This window comes from Trachemys scripta, chromosome 11 (genome assembly GCF_013100865.1).
Source record: "Trachemys scripta elegans isolate TJP31775 chromosome 11, CAS_Tse_1.0, whole genome shotgun sequence".
In the NCBI taxonomy this organism is placed as follows: domain Eukaryota; kingdom Metazoa; phylum Chordata; order Testudines; family Emydidae; genus Trachemys; species Trachemys scripta.
Window position 1 is genome coordinate 55,657,402 of NC_048308.1, and position 22,256 is coordinate 55,679,657.

The window sequence follows — 22,256 nt, forward strand, 5'->3', positions numbered from 1 at the left end:
GGGGGGGGTGGGGTGGGAGGAGGAAGCTGCTCCGGAGTCCAGCCCGGGACTTTCCTGCAGCCCTCCCAGCCGCTCGCTCTGCCGGGGGAGGGGGAAATCCCGGACATTGTGAGTGCTTTACAAATTCCCCCCCGACGGACGCTATTTTTAGCACACAAAAGGAGGACATGTCCGGGTAAATCCGGACGAATGGTAACCCTATGTTATCCCCCCTTCCCTCCACCTCTGTGTGTGTGGGGGGGGCCGTTATCCCCTCCCCACTGCGTGGGACCCCCCCAACTGTGTCTGTGCGCGGGGGAGATGGGTATTACCCCCTTCCCCGCTGTCTGGGATCCCCCAGCTCTGTGCGGGGGGGGGGGCGTGATCCCCTAGCTGTGTGTGTGTGGGCCGTTACCCCCCACCCCCGCTGCCTGGGACCCCCTCAGACCCCATTACCCATCGCCAGAGACCCCCATATATCCCAGCTGTGGGGGGGAGGCCCATTACCTGTCCCCCGTCGCTCTGGACACCCCAGCTGTGTGTGTAGCAGCCATTACTTCCCCTCTCTCCCTGCCGGCTGGGACCCCTTAGCTGTTTAGGGGGGAGGCCTGTTAACTCTCTTTATCCTCCCCTGAGACCCCAGTGTTCCCGAGCTGTGTAGGGGGGAAGGTCCATTATACCCCCTCCCCATTGCCCGGGACCCCCCAGCTGTGTAGCTGGGAGGGAGGCCGTTAACCCCCCTCCTTGTTGCCCAAGGCACCCCCCGCACTCCCCCCCCCGCTCTGTAAGGTAGGAGGCCTGTTTACCCCTCTTACCCTTGCCTGAGATGCCCCCATTCCCCCCAGCTCTGTAGGGGGGTGGCCTGTTCACCACATTGCCCTTTGGCCTGTATGTGATCATTCAAGGATCCCTGCCACATCTTCTCCCCTCCTCCTCCTCCCTGCGCGTGGATGCAGTAAAACCCCTTTCCCCCTTCCTGTCACCCCATTATGGGGCCCACCCTCACTGTTTCCCTTGGCATATATGGCCACCCTGGACCTTATCCCTCACTGCTCCCCTCTGCTTCTTCACTTCCTGATGATCTCTCTCTTTCCCCTTTCCCCACTAAACACTACTGCCCATTGGCTTTGGGGACAGATTTTGTTCAACTGGGATGAACTGTGTGTTTTGTTCATATTGTCCCAGTAGTGAGACCCCTGTGGGGGGGATATTATTGCTGACAGTGGCACCATAGGAGTTGTCATTTATCCGCTTAAACCAGAAGTCAAAATTTGACAGGCTTTTCTGTGTATTGTAAGGCATTAAAACAGTTGCAAAACAGCTGTGAGAGTGATGCAGTATTAGGCATAAATGCAGTGCACTATGGTAGGCTCCAGTGTAATTTGGCAACAGAAAAGACTAATAAAATTTCAGGCTGCAGAGGCATCTAGTCACAGAGCAGGGAGGCAAGGAGGCCATTCAATATGATTCTTATTGCAGCAGCATTCTGAACGTTGCATTCAAGTTCTGGGTAGGTTTGCCAGCCCTCCAGGATTGTCTCCAGGAATTAAAGATTAATCTTTAATTAAAGATTACATCATAAAATGAAACCTCTAAGAATATGTCCAACCAAAATTGGAAACCCTCGTTCTGGGTGCCACATTACTGGAACGGTACTGATAAAATGGAGGGTGCTCAGAGCAGAGCAACAGAAACCATTTTACTAAAATGACTGAGAGAATGGGAATTATATGCCATTATTGGATCTCTCCTGGTACTTGGTACCACTGATCACTGGGGCTGGATTTAAGGCATAGTCACATCCGTAGAGCTCCAGATCCTGGAATTGCATGCAGAGAGAATCTCAGTTTTCATGCTTAATTTTTTTTAAAATCTTTTTTTCTATTTTTTATGGTTCCGAAGAAAACCTTAAAAGCATGGCCTACATTTAACTGCTGTCTGCCGATAGCCTGCAACAATAGCTCTGTGAATGTCACCTGCCCACTTTCTCATTATGCTAACTCTGAAACGTGCTTCTCTGAGACCCCCTCCTCCCCCCCGTGATGGCACCTCAGCAGAAAACTCAGATGGGGGTAGCCTTTGTTTCTGCCTCCTCCTTATGGCTCTGTTTGGGTGGTGTCAGGAGGCGCTCCCCACACATCCCCCACCCATTTAGGTAGGTGGTGGCTGACTCCTCCTTCTGGCATGGCATAGATCAGTGGTTTTCAAACTTTTTTTCTGGCAACCCACTTAAAGAAAATCGTTGATGCCCGTGACCCAGTGGAGCTGGGGATGAGGGGTTTGGGGTGCAGGAGGGGGCTCTGGGTTGGGGTGGGGGCAGGGGATTGGGGTATGGGGTTACCTCAGGTGGCTCCCAGTCAGCAGCGCAGTGGGGGTGCTAAGGCAGGCTTCCCGCCTCTCCTGGCACTACAGATTTCATTGCGCCTTGGAAGCAGCCAGCAGCAGGTCCGGCTCCTAGGTGGAGATGTGCAAGCGGTTCTAGCCCGCAGGACCCCCCCCCCCGGTTCCCAGCCAATGGGAGTGAGGAGCCAGTGCTCGGGGCAGGGGCAGCACGCGGAGCCCCGTGGCCCCCCTGCTTAGGAGCCAGACCTGCTGCTGGCCACTTCCGGGGCGCAGTGTGGAGCCAGGACAGGTAGGGACTAGCCTGCCTTAGCTGGGCAGCACCACCGATGGGACTTTTAACAGCCCGGACAGCGGTGCCAACCAGAGCCACCACGACCCAGTGCCTTACATTCTGCGACCCAGTACTGGGTTGCGACCCGCAGTTTGAAAACCATTGCCTTAGGTGGTCTGGGGGGAGGCCTCACTCCCCCCAACAGGGGGGGGGGGGCCCCCCCCCCCCCCCCCGCCCCCGATAGCTTGTATGTGTGTTGGGTGGGAGACTGTGACTACCCCTCAAGGAGAGGCAGGGCAATGTGGGGTTTGCGTAAGATGTCAGATTGTCTTAATCCAGCTCTGTTGATCACACACTTCTCTCCCACTTTAAAGATATAGCAACAGTAAACGGGAAAGCACTGAGATGGCTCCAATCCTTCCTTTCAGGCTGCACCCTGAGTAGTGCTGGACGAATGTTCCTCTGCCATCAGAGCACTCAGTTGTGCAGTTCCACAGAACTCTGTTCTTTCCTCATCCTATTTAACATCTGCATGAAGCCACTGTGTGAGGACTCTATGGACTCAAGTTCCACAAGCACACAAATGACTCCATATCTCATTTACTTCCACTGCCAACTGAACCATCTCTCAGCTCTCTTGTTGTCTAGCTGAGATCAGCATGTGGATGAAAAACAGCTGGCTGAAGTTGAACCCAAGCAAGATGGATATGTCATCTTAAAGATCTAACTACCACTGTAGCATCACTCTGTTTTGATGGAGCCTGCTCTCAAGTACTCAAGCTGGTTCATAGCCTCTGTGTTCTACTGAACTCCTTACTACTGCTGGATACTCGGATAGCAGTGGCTGCTAAAAGTGCTTTTTTCTGCATGTACCCCATACTGCTGCAGAATAATTTGGCCACAGTGATTCATGCCCTTGTGCCCTGAAGACTTGACTACTGCATTTCCCTGTATTAGTAGTTCACGGACTGGCCTCAGTTGGTCCAAATGCAGGACCATGTTTCTACAGCAAAACAAATCAGCAATGGCACATCACCCTGGTCCACTGCTCACCGTACTGGCTTTCCCATAGAATACAGGTCATATTCAAGTCTCAGCTTTAAGGCCTGTGGAATTGACCCAAGATATGTGTCTCCATTGACAGTTATATGTTAGCTGTCGTGTATGAGATGGGGAGATGGTTTTCTTGGCAGATGGCCCAAGGAGGAAGTGAGAATACTCAGACTTTGCTGTTTTCAGAGCAAAGAATAAAACTTGTTACTTCAGCTTAGCTTTCCCACAGTCACAACAGAAAGATAGTGTAGGGAAAAGAAGAACAGGCGTACTTGTGGCACCTTAGAGACTAACAAATTTATTAGAGCATAAGCTTTCGTGGACTACAGCCCACTTCTTCAGATGCATATAGAATGGAACATATATTGAGGATATATATATATACGCACATACAGAGAGCATAAACAGGTGGGAGTTGTCTTACCAACTCTGAGAGGCCAATTAATTAAGAGAAAAGCCATTTCCAGCTGCTTCTAGGGAAGGACAGTAGAAACTAGTCTAACTTTATGGGAGGGCAATTATACTATGCTTTTGTTGATGTGTAAAAGGTCGATACTCATGAGTGGTGTGAATACTGAGAAGGCATTCACACCCTTCATGTATTTCTAGGCTGTCCCATTCTAGAATGGAGAGAGATTATACAGGGTTAGGGTTAGGAGATAAAGATTAAGAATGGGGAAAGTGTAAGCTAAACATCAGGAAAAAAAATCTATTTTGGTCTGGAGTAATTTTGTAAGCAAAGTGGCCATGGTCCCATTAGATGGATTGCCTAAAACTAGATGGAACAAGACACTAGAAAATATACTGGAGGCAACGATCCTGCCCTAGCAATGTGATGGAACTAGATGATCTACTGAGTGTTTTTCTATATCTAATGTCTGATTCTCTGATTACTGGGAAATGAGCTGACCTGGAGTTAGTGAAATGTTTGCTCATGTATTTTTATGTTTTGTAGGCCTTTGCTCTTGTTTCAAAGCTGTTGTCTCAATGTAAACTTGATCTGTTGGAGGAATTTGTATCAAAAGAGGTAAAGAGTATTTTATTTCTTTTCTAAAATCTCCAACACACAATGAAAAATATTTCTCTGTCTCACCCTTTAATCTGCCAATGGGTTGCCAGTCATCTAAAGTGAAGTTTAGCTTGTTAATAAACACAAATAGTACCAATTTGGTCTAACTGGGGAAGAACGCTTTAATAAAGATCAGGAGAATGTTAGTCTTTAGACTAAAGGAGGACAGACAAGCTTATCTCTAAGGGCATGATCAGTTACTGTATAAGGAAAATTGTCCAATTGCTCTTACCATTAGGACAATGGTGCAGCTGCCAGAAGAGTCCAGTGAGTCATCAAAAAAGGATTAAAAAATATAATCATTGCAGAAGAGGGTGGATAACAGGGGCAGACTTGCAAACTGCTATTCACATGGGGCAAGTGAGTAGAAGTTCCTGTTACCACCAGTACCATTCACTGGGGCCAAAACTTTAGGTGAGCAACATAGGCCTGCCCAATGGAGAATTCATTTCTTGTGCACCCTCCCCCCCCCCCCCCGCCTACCTGGTTCCCATCCCATGTAGGTCACACTGCCACTTAGCTACCTAGTCCTAAACTGGAGACCTGGATCTTGCATCAGGGCCTCAAGGATATAGCCAAACTGTACAGTTTTAATTGTCAGTGTGAATTTTGAACCACTGGGACTGTTTTCGTGGTCACCTCTGGAGAGGGGTGTCTCAGATCCAGAAGAGTCTCATGGGGGAGCTGCTTCAGGTGTATGTTTGTGTTACTGTGTGCCAGGAGCTTGGGCTGCCTGGTGCCTCGCATGCCTATGGAGAGAGAACCCTAATGCCACTGTGGTGTAGCGCCAATGCATCATCTTGCCTCCTCCCTCTGAGTAGAGGTAGCAATGAAATGTGAGCTTGTCCCTAGTGAGCCCTTTCAAGAGAGCACCTCTCCTTCCTCCTCCCACCCCAAACTCCATGGGTTCAGCAGGTTTTCATAGAAGCTCTACCAGTACTGAAAGGAAGCCACCCACAATCAGAGGAGGGGGAAGAAATGGGGAGCCACCCAACAAAGGAGGAGAAAGGGAAGGAATTATTAGGAGCCATGTGTGACCCAAGGTGGCACAGACTGAGACTGCGGAACAATGATTGCAGTTAGGGCCAGCTAGTAGACTTCTTGTTGTTGACGCCTATGTTGATGAACATCATGACAATCGTTTCAAGTTGGATGGTGCTCAGTGACTGTGGTATGGAAAATTGTGAACAGGGCCTGGGCTCTATGTATCCAGACTTTGTTTTAAGACAAATTAAATTTTGCCACTATCGCAGTGTAAACAAATTTGGAGGATGGTGTGTAGAGAAAAAAGGCAAAGTTCCACTGTCCTGTCTGACCTGTGCACTGAATGAGGCAAGGGTCCAGGGCAATTAATATATAATCATAGAGACAACTGTAATGTATAAAAGCATAAGGGCTCTCACATACCATGGTAATGTGTAGTACAAAACTTAAATATAGATAGAAGGAAGCAGAGAGAAGGTTAAATAGAAGAGGGGGAGCAGAGTTTAGGTTTTGAGGCAAACCTTAACTGATGCTTTCTGATTTTTGTGTTTCACTTTGCAATGTTAATGTTCTTCAGATGTAGCTTTTTGTGTAGAATTTGGATATTCTGTCTTAATTAGTTTGTGTTACCCCACATTGCACAGGATACATTTAAGTTAGTTACTGTGAGTATTTTAATTCTTTTTCATGTCCTGACTCTTGTGCATTTAAATGTTACGTTGATGTAACTTTTTACATTTAACCATTCTTCAGTCAGAAGGAAATACTATGGGATATTTTTTTTTGGCTGAACGATATTTCTATTTTAATAGACTATCTTACGGCGATGTGGATTAGAAATACTTCAGTAGATGTATTGGGGTAATACTGGTTAATACTGGACTGTTATGGAGTTTACAAGATCAATGGTTTCAATTATCTAGTGAACTGTAGGCTTAACAAAAGCTACAATTTCTCTAAATTCAGGTATTTCAAGTGTTGGAGGAGAAGCTTTCTTCATTGTCTGAAAACCACAGGAATGCCCTGGCTGCTGACATAGATGAAATAATGTATACAACAGAAGGAGATGTTGACATTTACTTTGATGTCAGTGGTATGTATAAAATTTTCTAGACCATTCAGATAACAAAAGGGTCTCTGTCTATGCTATGGTTTTGCTTTTTACAGCTTTTCTAGTTACAAAGGTGTTCATGAGTCCTATTTCTCATTCCTAGAAGTAACGTTTAAAGCTCTCTCTTTTTATGTACTTATTTGATCTCACTATAAACTATCATTAGTATGAATCATTGTACCAGCTTGATGCCTGTTCAAATTTTTCTTATTCTCCTTCACTTGGATTTTATACACTTTCCATTCATTTCTCCCCACTCACTTCTTTAAAAAAAAAAAAAAAAAAAAAAAGTCCCCTCACATGTTACTGTATGCAAAGTGCTAGGCCTTAAAGTGTTGTATGTGCCATAAAAACATGACGACTCGCAATGTGTGCACTCCTGCCCTTTCTCTTATAGATTCTTTTCTTTTTCTGCTCTCTCTTTTCTTTTATTCCCCCTCTTCTCCCCACCCTGTGCGCCTGCCAAAAATCTTGCCTTGTGGCAGACATTCTTCTGCTGGAGAATGGCTGGATAGGACTTTCTTTGGAGCTTGTTAATGCTGCTGTTTCTGTCAGCCTCAGCCAGGCTTCAGAAAGGTGACGAACAATCTGTCTTTTCCCATGTGGGCTGATCACTGCCTCTGCAGTGCTCCAAACTCCTGCTGACATGGGAAATGAGGGATCAAATTTAAGACCAATTTTTAAAGTTTAACTGCAAAACCTCTGAATTTGTCTGTCTTCATGCTGCATCTGACTTTGTAATTCATTCCTGTTCATTGTCTGTCTCCCGTCCTGTCTGTTCCATCCCTGCATGTTGCCTCCTGAAAGTTTGCTTCTGGGGTGTTGGTGGGGATGCAGCAGCTGCAGCATGAAATGAACATGGTCTGAGTCAGTCTGATTGCTTTCTTATTGTACCACTAAGTGTTGTATGCTGGAGCAGCAGCATAGGCATCATTTCCCCCTATGCTGTCTGAGAATATTTAGCATAGAGAAGTGGAGTGGGAATAATCTCATACCACACTGTGTGACAGTTTCTCCACTCGGCTCCAGGACACCTTGATATATATTATATTTTTTTAAACTAGCAGCCATATGCTTTATTTTGTTAAATGCCAACAGTGTGTGCTTGGCTCATTACAAAATACAGCGGAGTTGGTTCTTTTCCTGAACCTAACCTTGTTCTCATCCATCCATATCTCTTTATTTCAGGCTAATACGTTGAGCTTCTCTTATTCTATTGTTTTAATAATCCTACTTCTCCATGTCTCATTCCCTGTCACTCCAAGTACCTTTTCAGTGACAACAATGGTCATTTTATAATCTGGAATATGCCAGCCTTCCATACAATGTGATCATATATAGTGCCAGGAATAACTCCTGCTGCACCTCTCTATAGAAAGTATGACTTTTTGTTTTTACTCCTGCCAAACCTTATGAAGATGGCTTTAGGGTGAATTACTTTAAGTTTTAAGTATCACTTTCTTTTCCTTTATTTTTTTGTGCATCCTCTTAGATTGTAGCCACTTGCTTCTTTAGAGTCTTAGTAAAACGCTTAGTGGTTTGCAAGTAAATATATTAGACTGCTGCAAAATGCAAAATTCTGGAATGTTGGCTTATGACTTAGTTTTCTATCTAACAGGAAGAACATTTGTTAGTATCCTGATGCGCTTCTGGTATCTAACTAGTGCTGACCTTTCTGATGAGGCTCCAGATGGAACCAAAGTTTTCCACGTTGTAATTGGAGATGAAACTGTGAAAAAAACTAAACATCTTCTAACAGCAAACTATGAGTAAGTCTCCCTATCTCTTTTTCCTTCTAGTTGTATTTATCTTGGCCTTCAGCATAAGAGTTTCCTCATTCAACCCAACTTTTATTCTGGGGAGCAACTCTTGGGGTGTGGTTTTTTTTGTTTGTTTTTTTTTAAACAAAATCACCTTAAGGTTGTCACATTACAGCTTTGTTTCTTAACTTCAGACTAATGCTACTACAATCTGAATCTACTAGCATGTCACAAACTTTCTGACCCCTCCTTATTCCCCCTCTTTTGGAAAGAGGCCCATGTCAGTCCCAGTTTTGTGCACCAAATCAAACAACAGTGCTCCAAGCCAATCAGCCTGCTTTGTGCTGCTGCTGTAACACCACCCTCCTGCAAAGGAGTCAGTATTGCAGTTGGCTTGAGAAGATGAAAGATTTAACTGAACATTTTCTGAAGCAAGTTAGAACAACGGAAACATCATCTGGTGTTTGACTAGTTCACATGGATCTGATCTAAATCCTCTGGGCGCTCACTGGTCAAGTGGATGTATTTTCATAGGAATGTGCATATATAACACTGGTTATAAAATGTGCTGATGTCTGAGAGATGAAAAATATTTGCACTCTTGGCAAAACAATAGAAAATACTCTTCAAAATTGTAAAAGTGGAGGGGAAATGCCGTATTTTTGCCTAAATTATGATAGGGTGGCTCTCTTCTAAACTCTTCCTCAGAGAGGAGAAACTACACAGGGTCCAGGTCCAGAGAAAATACAAATAAAAACCACTTGGAGAGCACCCCTGTTCCCTTTCCTCCTCTGTTCATCTCTTGGCCATATTTATCACATATCTTAGTCTTGTCTGCTTTCTTTGAGGGTCCTGACTCCTTGGGGGGAAAGCTTGTGAGTTGTCTCAGTTCCTAGGGGCCAGGTGTCCTAATAAATCATCTGAATTGGCACTTTTTCTGGCTTCTCAGCAGAGGTCAATAACCAAATGGACAGAGAGACTTCAAACCCTTTTGTAAAGCACCCATCACCAGAGTAGCTAGGTGTCTAGGGATGGTCCTGCCCAGGCCAGGATTGGAACACACTTGCAGGACAATATGGATTACACTGCTGCTGCCCTTGTTGTTCTATGACTTAGGCATATAAATGCTGTGTTAACACACTAAAAACTAAAGGCTTTACTTAAAATATCTATCAAAAAATCTTACGAACTTTGAAATGCAGGTACTAAAAGGTTCCAGCACTAAAGGAGAAAGCTTTTAAAATGAGGGTGGCTAACGTTCTTTCAAATAACTGTAGAACTCAAACGTGTAGAAGGATTCAATCGTACACTTAGGTTTTTTTGGTATATCTGGTCTAATCTCTAAAAAGATCTACTAACTTCATATTATTCTGTGATTTTTTTTTTATGCCTAAACCAAATATCTTTGAGTAAAAAGTACCTAGTTCACCATATTGATTTGCTGATGCCTCATGGAAAAATGAAACCCTTAATTTAGAAACTAATTTTCCTTTAGATCATTTTCTGGGATTTTGAGGGTATTAGCATGAAAACGGGATACTTAAGACTTCCTCTGCTCTTGTTGTTTTATCCATCACTTGTGGCCTGAGCCAAAGCCCACTGAAGTCAGGAAAGCCTCCCTTTGACTTCAGTAGGCTTTGGATCAGTCTCTTGTTGCAGAAATAGCTTTAATGTCACAATCCTTCATATGGGGACTGAGCGGTGGCAGCTAATGATCTCTCATAAAACACCTGGCTTTCATAAGATCGAAGGATGAGGGAAAAGTTAGAGAAAACGATAACGGAATAACTAAGGAAAATATTTTGCCAAGTTTTCTCAATAGCATCAGGAGCCCTTTAAAGGATTACATGAGCTTTAACAACTTATCTGTGCTGCTTTTCCTAGGTTCCGAAGGGAATTTACACAAGGAGTGAAGGCAGACTGGACTATTACACGGATTGAGCATCCAAAGCTATTAGAATAAATTTCTTGTACAATGACTTTTATGGACCCTTATAAATCCTCTGGCATACCAAAGGTGTCAAGCTTTTTTGGTCTCCCCACAACAATCTCTTTTCAGGATTAATTTTATATTTTTTAATTCCCCAAATACTTTTGATTTTATCATATACAGTATATTGCTCTGAAAGAATAACAATAAAGCCTTTTCCATGAGTCTCTGAAGCTACGTAATACAAATTTAATTTGTAATAGTTATCAGAGATGTTTGCATAGTAATTGGGTTACAGGCCAGAGTTGCAGATGTATTGATCTAATTGGAGGGGAGGGATAGCTCAGTGGTTTGAGCATTGGCCTGCTAAACCCAGGGTTGTAAGTTCAGTCCTTGAGGGGGCCACTTAGGGATCTGGGGCAAAATCAGTATTTGGTCCTGCTAGTGAAGGCAGGGGGCTGGACTCAATGACCTTTCAAGGTCCCTTCCAGTTCTAGGAGATGGGATATCTCCATTAATTTTAATTTTAATTGATTTGTTACATTCTCAGAAGAAATCTTGGTACTAATAGGATATGACATGTATAAAACAAAAGATGCTCTCATGACTGGCAATCCTTCTGAATAATACCACTTAATTTATTATGAGTATTTTCCCAAAGATATAATGTACAGTAGTTAAAACAGAATGTTTGAAGGAGGTGAGTACAGGTATATACACTTCCTAGCTAGTTTGACAACAGCAATATATTTGAGTAAAATTAAAACTAGAGTCTAAAAAGTATACACTCTTGACTCCAGTCTAAGCTGTCATAGACATATAATATTCTACTGTGAAAGTGACACAGACAAATTTATTCTGATTAAGTAACAGAAGTGACAAAATTCCTTCCTTTGGGTATTTGGAAGAAAACTTAATCCAAAACATGAAACTAAAGGAGAAGCTGGGGTGCTGTGTCAAATCAAGCCTTGGCAAACTGGAAGGCTTGCCATCAAAGTAAAAAAAATAATTAAAAGCATTGGGGCACTGTGAACCAGAAACTCTTTGAGTTTTGCTCCCAACTCTGCCACAGATTTGCATTGTAGCATGGCTATAATCTGCCTTTAATATCTCTGAGCCAAATTCAACCCTTCTCTAAGTAGCTGTAACTTTCATGGCATTCAGTAGGAATTCCTGGCAGGAGCATCTGACTTCCTCTGTAAAAGGAGGGGCACTATTAACCTACTTCACAAGAAGTGGTGTGAGGATTAACTAAGGATACAGTATTTTGAAGGTGTTAAGTGCCAAGTATTATTACTGTATGCAGTGTTGTTGTAGCCATGTCTGTCCCAGGATAGTAGAAAAACAAGGTGGCTGAGGTAATATCTTTTATTAGACCCAACTTCTGTTGGTGAGAGAGACAAGCTATCAAGCTTAGACAGAGATCTTCACCTCTATAGCTCTGTAAGCTTGAAAGCTTCTCTCTCTCACCAACAGAAGTTGGTCCAATAAATGATATTACGTCACCCACCTTGTGTCTCAAGTATTCTTACTGTGTGAGTCATAGGGGTTGGGGTTAGAGAATCACAAAAATTGTAACATACCTCTTCCTCAGTCAATCTGGGGTTATAAAATGGTTTCATGGCAATACCACATAGTTAGGATTTATTAACAAGCTGTTTTAACGTTCTGGGAGACTAAACAAGAGCAAAATATCTCGGTTGTCAGCCACCAGATTTTGTACTGGAGAATTCCTGTTGTCTCAACTATTGAATAAAGTTGACTGATAACAGCACTTCCTATCTTAACGGGAGAAGATCTGAGATTCTGTGTTTATATTTATATATATGTATATATATAAACACAGAATCTCAGATCTTCTCCCGTTAATATATATATAAATATAAACACAGAATCTCAGATCTTCTCCCGTTAAGATAGGAAGTGCTGTTATATATATATATATATTTTGTCATCTTTTATAACTTGGGTTTGAGAAACTTTGAGGCAGATTAAAAACTTTTCATGGTCCTTTAGCCAAAGGGTAATGATGAGGTAAATGGAGTGTATCAAATTTGGATGTCTAGCAGACTGGTGCACCTGTCTGTTCAGTCTCATCCTCATGTGAAAGGTTAACAGAAGGAATAAACAGCACATTAATGAGGTATGCAGATGTGCCCTTGGAGGGGTCATTGTTCTATGTGGTGTTTGTAATACAGGGGCCAACCAGAGAGGTCAGAATCCTACGCAGAATACATAACACAGCAAAATCATCAATGGGTTACCAAAACCTGGAAAGCAGGCAATGCTGAAAGATAGCTGAAGTGATAGCAGACTGCGACTTAGATAACAGTTTGGAATGTTACCATTCTACAAGCAGGTAATGGCTGTAACCACTAAAGAAATAGGATTTGATAGGAGGTAAAAGGCCATTTATGTTGGAGGAAATCAAAAGGAGCATACATCTGGATATCCAGAAAACGTGTTCTGGGAGGGTACCATTAGTTTGTGCCAAGGTCTCCCAAAGAAATGGATCAAAGCCCCATTTCTTTAAATATTATATATGGACAAAACATACTGTTCTAGCCTGGCAGCGGAATGGACTTGGTTCTCTAAATGTCTTTACATATCAGTGAAAAATGTTCAAAGACCCTCCAAAAGGAAAGAGGCGGCAGACCTTTTGGCAGAATTAAAGGTAAAACAACCCCTGTTTTGTTCATGGAACTGCTGATTTGGAGTGAGTGGGTATACTTTGGTAACAACACTGTACTTCTAATAAAGCATAAGAATGCCTAGTGAAGGGTGCTACTTGGAGTTTTACATATCTATGGTCTCATGCTTTTAGAGTTGAGACTGAGTCTATTGTGGTCACCTAATCAACTCTGTAAAACACTGCAAATCCTCATCTGGTTTGGTATCCTTTCCCTTATTGTAGCAAATAAATTGGGAAGTGCATTCAAATTGCTAAGATTTATGAATTAGAATTAACAAAACTATGTTTAAGCAACAAGTAGAGCCTGTGCAACTAGCTTGGAAAGATGAGTTTATGTTCTAACCTTGGCTCACAAAACATGTACTGATGAGAGGAGGCTGCTCAAAAATATAGCCCCCTTTCTCCCAGATCGGCCTATTCTAAAGGGTCAGTAATTCATCTAGGCAGACTTATGGACTGAAGGCAGGGAAGCCACAAAAAGGTTACAAATCACGTGTGTCCTTTGTTAATTACAATAAATGCTCTGTGGTTTATGGAGGAAGGGTCACATGCATTCCATAAAGGAGACATTATCCTGAGAGTAAATTTTGTTGATTCAACTTTATCCCACTTCCTACCAGGAAATAACTGCCCCCTGTCCTAGTGTGGGTTAATCTTGGATTAGTAAAACTTTATTTGTATTCTGCTGCCCTTTATTTGTGTGACTTGCTTTGCATAAGCAAGGGTTTGTTGATCACTCTCAAGTCCAGGGGAAATAAATGGAAGTGTAGGGCATATGGCAACTCATAGGATCAGGCCCCAATTGAACAAGCAATTAGAAACAGTTAACCACAAACTGCATTGTGTCTATTTGCTCCATTTACTTGAGTGACCTGTTAACAAAAGAAAGTTCACATTTGTGTCATGTAACTGGGTGAATGGTGTCGGGTGACCTTAATGCCTTCTTCAGAGCCATTATTATGTATGATTTCATTTATTTTCTCAAGAGCTGCCTAAAGAATTCTTAAGAGAAATTTGCTTTGGAAGCTTGTAATAATTCTTCCTAAGCCATCAGTGTCTCAAGTCAAGGACTCCTGAAGAAATTAGAGAGGCAGACCTAATGGATTACTGGTCTTGCATATGCGCAGCCAATCCATAGGAAACTATCCATGCAAATAGCGAATTGCTTACATGTAGGAACCTATTTCTAAACCATATGAAGAATCTCAGGACACTGTACTTTTAAAAAAAAGTACAAGAAGCTAGGTTGCATCATGGTTACATTGCCTGCAAATCTTACGCTTCCCTCAAATCCAAATCCACTCCAGAAGTGCAGTGTTTTGGAACATTGCAATAGAATAGTGCTAGTGTTTGGTTTTTAATTAAAGGCATTTTCTCCAAGTTTTGAATCTTGGCCAGGATAGTTATCTACCTTGCTGTTAAAATCTACTGTATATGGCAGAAAAGTGTGGGCATAGAGTAATGTTGAAGAAGTTGCTTTTAAGGAATGTAGCCTTGGGTTCATCTTTCCACCCATACTTCTCAATTGCTAAGGGCCAAATGTGTGATGAAGACCCAAAAGGAGGGGACAATATTTATTCATGCAGGGAATTTAAAATGCTGTGGGATTCAATCATTCTTTCTGTAACATTATTATTCTTTTCCTTATTCCTGAGGTAAGTGACTCCACAACACAAATGAGATGCTAAATTTGTTTTGAAAAAAGGTAAGGTTAGAAATTAAAGGAAGGCAGTTGAGCGACATATTTCCAGCTCCCACTTTAGCAGAGCCGTTTTATGTTTTAAGTGGAGGGGTGGAAAAAGGTGTCTTGTCTTTCATGGCAAGCTGATCTCTGCTGAACAGATAGTTGTAAACAGGCAAGATCTCCAATGTTTGCAGCTTTGATTACAACAGGCAGCTAGGAATGTAGGACTAAAGCAAGTCCTTATATTTGAATGGCTGTTTTTTTTTTTTTTTCTAACATCTGTGGGTTTGTTTGGTATGGTGTTTTGTGCATGTATATGTTTGCTTTTCTTATTGGTAACACAAATAGTGTCTTGGTATTGAAATAGTGATACTATTTGTGCTACCAGAGGCAAACAAAGCAGGGCTCTTTAGGTTTGTTGTTTTGGGGGTCTGCAGTTTATTTTAGATGGCTTTGGGGATTTTTAGTGGCTCCCATGTCTGTGAAAAACACGATTATAACTTTTTTTAAATCACAACATCCATAGACATTAGTGTATATAGGTAGTTGCCACTGAAATGTATCCTTTTTATTATTACACTTGTTCTCCCCCCCTCCCCTCCATATTTTGGAAATATGTTGAACAAGAATGTTCTTTAGTAAGCCATAGAATTTAATGTTTGGTAAAAGATTTATATGCTTTTAATCAATATGTTGCGGTGAATGGGTAACACATACAATAGAAGCATTTTCTTTTCAGGTCACGAATTCAGACAGGTAGTCTGGGTCAGTAGTGATCAAAAGTTACCACCATAAGACAGCCACATCCATTCGGCCCATGGACTATATGAAATGAGTTGGTGGTCTCAGTCAGCTCCTAGTGGACAATTGTCCATATTATGAAACCTCTCATAACCCCTGGCTTCACTGGGTAGTTTCAGTGGAGAGGACAAGGACTAAATGAGCCTTTGATGCTAAATTATCTTCTCATCTGTTAACTTTTCTCTGACCAGGGTCGGCTCCAGGCACCAGCCGAGCAAGCTGGTGCTTGGGGCGGCAGATTGAACGAGGCGGCATTCCGCCCAATTCTAGAGTGGCATGGCCGCTTTTTTTGTTTGTTCCGCTCCAGCCACCCTGTAGGGGGCGGCGGCGCAGAGAAGGGGAGCACCCTGCAGCAAGCCTGGCAGGGCAGTCCTTGTCCTTCCCTCCCCGCTGACTGGAGTGGAGCCCTGCCGGCAGGCGGCGCAGCACGGCGGGAGGGGCCACGTGGCCGTGCCCCGCTGTAGCCCTGGTTGCCCCCCTTCTCTCTCTCCCCCCCCCCCCCCCCCCCCCCCCCCAGCCCCCCAGTAGCTGGTCCGCCCTGCACCCGCGCTCCGGCCGTGCCGCAGGTTTTTTTTTTTTTTTGCTTTGCCGTTCTGGCTGCCCCGTTTTATTTTTATTTATTTATTGCTTGGGGCGGCCAAAAAGCCAGAGCCGGCCATGTCTCTGATAGGACCACCTTAAGACTTGTTGACAGAGGTGATGGAATAGTGTGCTGAGTGTGTATGAATAAATTGAAGTCATTTTTCTAGTGCTGAGTATCCAACAGGTTATACAAGCACTGAATTTACTCTCAGAATCAAATAATGGTTTATCATGCTTATTGTTGATGAATAAAACATCTAAGTACAGAGTTTGACTGTAACCTCTCATGGCTTAGAGCATCCAATACTTGTCCTGGCAGACAGACAGACGATTATTTACAGCTGTATTCTGTGCTTCCCACCAAAATGAAAAGGCCATAAAAATTGTGATCCTGCATTGGGAAGGGGGATTTTAAAAATCTAATCAGTGTGTAGTCTAAACTTACTGAAGAATGGTGTGATGAGGGTGCCTACGCAGGGCCTGAGTAAAGAGAAAGGGCCGATTAACCCCGTGACCGGCTGCACCGGGGAAAGATTCAACTCTGGTAAGTTTTTAACTGAGGATGAAACCTAGCTGGGCAAAAGGCAGGCTAAACTGCTATAAAACCAGGAAGTAGTGAGTAAGAAGGGGCCTGTGGTCACACTGTGGGCTTAGAGAGGGAAAGGAGGAAACCGAGGAAACCAGCAACAAGATTTGGGACACTGCAGACTGTTGTTGCTGGGCATAGGGTCCATCGGCTGGAACCCAGAGGAGTAGGCAGGCCTGGATTCCCCTACCAGCTACTGAGGAAATGGCACAGATAAGAAAGTGGAACAGAAGATTGCCTGGGATGCTCATCCAATGGGACTTTGATACTCTGGAAGGGGAGGACTACAGTGACCTGGCTGGGGTCACCAAGTCATGAAGAGGGAGTAACTTGAGACAACAGGGAGAGAAAATGAAGGAGGGGGCATCAGACTGGTGGTGAGCTAATCCCAGATGGGCCACAAGGAAGCGCCACAGTGATGAGTAGTGAACCCTGTGACAACTGGATTTACAGCTCCTAACAGATGCTGCCCCGGCAACACTAAAACGAAGGAGCTCTCTGTGTAGTTACAGAACAAATGCAGAATGGTCACCGTCAGTGTAAATTCCCTATGCCTTCTGCCAACTTCCTCAATTTTAAGCTGGAGAAACCTTTTCCTCACCTTCGTCTGACTTCCATGGCTGGTGTCTTTTTGTCTGCATTTGAGATGGTAACTGTTAGGGCATGGACCTAGTTTTTATATTCACCTGTAAAGCATCATGCACATCTATGGCTCTACAGAAAGAATTGATGCTCCAGCCTCTGAACCATGTGCAGTTCGATCTCTATTCCCACGCATTCCTGAAAACAAGGCTACAGATTTTGGTAGCCACTTTTCACAAAGTGGCCTTTTGTCCGTGAATAGCAAACCTGTGGTCACAATTTCATTTTGGGTACAGTACCAAAGAGCAGACAGATGGTAACACACCAGAGGTAGAAAGGTGAAAGACTCTATTACCACTCTGCTGGGTAATATATTTATTGGTACATAGGTTATCTATAGCCATGACATTTGTAGTTGTTCCTCTTGGGATTTTTGGAGGCTTTATTTTTTTTTTTCTTCATCTGAATCTGCAGTCATACTACTTACACACAAGCCCTTGTCAGTAAGCAGCTGTTTGGCACAGTTTCACTGTGTGAGTCAATAAATGGTTAAAAATTCTCATTAAAGTTAGCTACACAGAAGTTGTTTATTTGCACATATCCCATTCACCAGTAGATGTCCTCAGTCACAAAGCTACTGTACCATGGTAAAAAGAACAGGAGTACTTGTGGCACCTTAGAGACTAACACGGCTGCTACTCTGAAAAATGTACCATGGTAGTGCAAGTGTTGGATAGGACTAGTGAGGAGCCAATTAATTGTTATGACTGTAGGCTTCAAATCAACCCTATTTAAACAGTCTCTGAACTCTCTAGATTTGGCTCTTTAGTGAACCTTTACATACTCACCAGCTTTGGTCCTGGGCTCCTCTGATGCCCTATAACCTTTTCACATGGGTACGAAGGTGACAAAAATTCCTAATATTTAAGATCAATTGTACAAGTAGATTCAGCCAAAAGTCTTAATTTCTAACAGTAATAGTGGCAGGCCCTGGTTTATGTTGCCATTTGAAATACTGTGGGTTTTTTTACATGGTCTTGATCATTTGGGGGCTCTGTCCAAGTTTCCCCACTTTGTTTTCAAGGCTGGTTCCAGGTTCATCCTGTCTTCACTTCAGGTTATGTATAGGTTACAATTTTCCAGTCTCCTATGTGTTGCTCTCCAGTGATCAGCACTCAGGGTATGTCTATGCTGAAGCTGGGAGTGAGCTGCCCAGGTAGACAGACTTGCACTAGTGAGATAGCATGCTAAAAACAGCAGTTTGGACATTGCAATCTGGGCTCTCAAGCCTAGAGGTCAGGTGGACTTGAGAGCCCAAGCTGCAAAATCAGCAGCGATGCAGCTCTCTGCCTTGAGCAGCTGAGAGATTTAACACACTGGTGAGACAGGTGGTGTGTTTTAATGGAGTTTTTCAGCTAGATTTCATTTTGACCTGTCAGCCTTGTCCGCATCCCTCTAAATGACAAATTGTACCTTTTTTTAAAAAAATTAAAGATTCTGGCTTATACATCATAGAGGGTCTTGAGCTGCAAAAATCAGATTCAGAGCCAAACTTTCCCAAAGCTCTCAGAGGTTTTGGTTTTGGTCTGTCCCTGCTATATCTTCTTAAAGGCAGGAGTAGTTATTGCATCAAACAGGTATGACATTAACTTCACAGGCTCACTTGTCAGACTATCACACAGAGAGGTTGTGTTTTGCCAGGTTCTGGTGGCCAGAGGGCCTATGTACTATATGTGTGTGTATATATATATATATATATATATATATATATATACACACTTTGTAATTGTACATTGAGACTAAAGCTTTCCTAATGGTTACCAACTCCTTTCTAACCGGAAAAGGAGCCAAGAAAAGATTAGGGGCTCTATTCTGGCCTTTGCTGCAGCCCCTTTACCTTGCTCCAGCAGTGTAAATGGGCTGCAAGGGAATCTCCCTGGTGCACGGGCAGCATAGAGTTGGCTATGTGCTCCAAAACGGTTTCCTTTGCAGTTGGTGGTATGGAGGCATGGCAGGGGTGAGGCCGTGGGTTGCTAGGGCTGGAGGGGGAGGAGCCAGAGAGCTCTGGGGTCTGGCTATTCTGTGCTTAGTCTGAGCAATACTGAAGAAACCCATTCTGGATACTCTGGTTCTCGCCAGCTATTATCCAGAGTCAAACTTCCTGATCCTGACAAGCTTAAGACCAACTACGAGCTCATGTAATTGAAGCTAACATTATAGTCCTGTCACAATCCTGATTTAGGTCAGGACACAGGATGAAAGCAACTTTAGTGGCACTGACAGATGATCTGCTGTCAGTGGACAGCCAGCAGACATCCATTCTCATCCTTCTGCTAATCTGTGCAGCATTTGGCACTATTGACCATGGGATACTGTTGTCCTGCCTGAAAGAAGTGGCAGGGGACAAAGGGAACACACTGACCTGGTTTTAGTCCATCCTAGAGGGATGCACCCAGTCCCCAATGAGTAGTGACGGGAAACTGCATGGTTTGTGCACTGGCCTGCTAAACCCAGGGTTGTGAGTTCAATCCTTGAGGGGGCTATTTAGGAAACCGGGGTAAGAATCTGTCTGGGGATTGGTTCTGCTTGGAGCAGGGGGTTGGACTAGATGACCTCCTGAGGTCCCTTCAAACCCTGATATTCTATGATGTATGATTCTCCACCACCATACCCTTCACTTGGGGAGTCCCACAAGGATCAATTTTCTCTCTGGTCGTTTTCAACATCTACATGCAGCTACTAGGTGAGCTGGTCAGAGGACAGACTCAAGTGCCAGCAATATGCAGATGAGACACAGCTCTCTCTCCTTCATCACATAAGACCATGCCACTAGCACCAAGATAGCCAAATGCTTGGACGAGATCAGCTCCTGGATGAAGAACAGCTGGCTGAACCTGAATCCAAACAAGACAGAGGGGTATGCTGGTGGGGAAAGGAAGGCATTTTGAAGAGTGACTGCACTATTGCTGCAAAATCTCCTTTGGTTGGAGTTACACGCCCACACTTGGCCAATTCAGTCCATAGTTCAGGAGTATTCTGGTATTCCTTGCTGACGCTAAGCTCTTACATTGATAATATTACTCACAGAAGTTGCTCTAATTTTTGGCTGGCTAGGAGACTTCCACCCATCCTGGTGGACACCTGGCCTCAGTTATTCACACCTTTGTCACTCTCAGCTGGACCACAGCAATGCAATATATTTGGGCATGAAGCCTTCAGAGTTTAGGAAACTCCATCTAGTACAGGCTGCTGCAGTGCATCTCCTCAGCAACACTGACTACCACAAGCCCATCTAACCTGAGCTTCACTCTCTGCACTGGCTTCCCATACACTATAGAGTTCAATTCAAGGTCTCAGTCCTTATCTTCAAGGTGCTCAATGGCTGGGGCCAGGGTATCTAAAAGAACCTAAAACTCTTAGATGGAGACTGGTTGACAAAGCAAACTCTCTAGTGTAGCCATAGCCTAGTGTAGACCCGAATCCTCTACATTGAAGGAGGCGTTCCTACTCCTACTATAAACTCAGTGTGACTCCTCAGGGTGCCAGATTGGGCCCTAAATTAGACTAACATGGAACATGACGATAACAGACAATGGAAGGGATAGTGAGAATGAGGGTCAATAATAATAATTAATAATGTGAGATTCAGAGAGTGAGCAAATCATATTCCTGCTATTTTAAAATAATAACCTGGAGTATGCTGGAAGGGGAAGACCAGATAGCACAGGAATAGAAGCCAGCAGTGTAAAACAAGGTGAAATACATGGATTTTGAAGAGGATTTTTGAATAGCTGATGTTGTGTATAACTACTGCTCCCTGCTAAAAAATAAAGGAATTTTTTTTTTTTTTTATTACTACAGCCCCCAACCAAGATCAGGCCTTCACTTATCTTAGGCACCAGACATGTACCTAATAAATGTCGACCTGCCCTATTAAGGTTTACAATCTAAATAGACAGAGAAAGGAGACGAAGTATTATCCCTATTTTACAGATGGGGAACCAAAATCCAGAAAGGAAAGTGGTTCACATGAGAAGTCTATAGTACATTCGGGAATATGAACACATCCCTATTTTGGCCAAGTGCCTTAATCACAAGACCATCCTTCCTCTCCTATAGTAGCTGTCACCATCCTCACCTCCAGTTTTTACTGTTATTCTTGTGTTTGACACCCGAGCAAACAGCCATTGTTGCATTTATCCCACAATTTCCTTCCAATGGCTTTTATATATTACTGATGTTCATGTGTCATGCCTCGCTTTGAAGACCTCAGCTCTCTGCTCTAGTAAGCAAGATATTTATATATGGATAGATATCACCAATCTCTCTGAAGTCCCAGGATCATTTGGTTCTCTTTGCTCAAGCTTCTCCATGTTTCTAATAGCCTAACCAGAGCTCCGCAGTGTTTCAAATTAGTCTGAATGGTATTTTCAGCTGCTAGAATAATTTCCTCTAACTTACATTTGATACCTCTTTCTATACCTCCCTGAATCTGGTTTGGTGGCTCCTATTTCTTCTTGCTGCTAAGCACTGTGCCAAAGGCTTTGGAATTCTCCCAGCATTATTCCTCACCTTTCTCCTAGTATGCGTGCAGCCGGTAAGGATTTCCTTCCTTTTCTTATTTTTTGTCCATAGTCTCACTACCATGCATGCGTCTGCATTATGTTTAATATCTAGTTCCTAGTTTCTCCAGCACATTGTGTCATGATATTTGTCTGAATGAGTCCCATCACTTCTCCCAGGACATTCATTTCTGAAGTGAACAGAATTTTCTTCTTCATCCTGAACTCAGAAATAAACACTATATTTGATACATTACATCCAAAAGC

At 43.3% G+C, this 22,256-nt stretch overlaps 1 protein-coding gene across 1 annotated transcript in view; it reads left to right on the forward strand.

Annotated features, from left to right (window-relative positions):
* The window catches only part of MAIP1 (matrix AAA peptidase interacting protein 1), a 16,212-nt gene extending 5,479 nt beyond the window's left edge, over positions 1-10,733 (forward strand). Inside the window, exons 2-5 of the mRNA XM_034785371.1 lie at positions 4,602-4,673; positions 6,666-6,792; positions 8,429-8,579; positions 10,455-10,733. Of these exons, the coding sequence (XP_034641262.1) occupies positions 4,602-4,673; positions 6,666-6,792; positions 8,429-8,579; positions 10,455-10,533 (429 nt within the window). The 3' untranslated portion in view covers positions 10,534-10,733. The remainder of the gene's footprint in view (positions 1-4,601; positions 4,674-6,665; positions 6,793-8,428; positions 8,580-10,454) is intronic.
* The last annotated feature ends 11,523 nt before the right edge of the window (positions 10,734-22,256 follow it).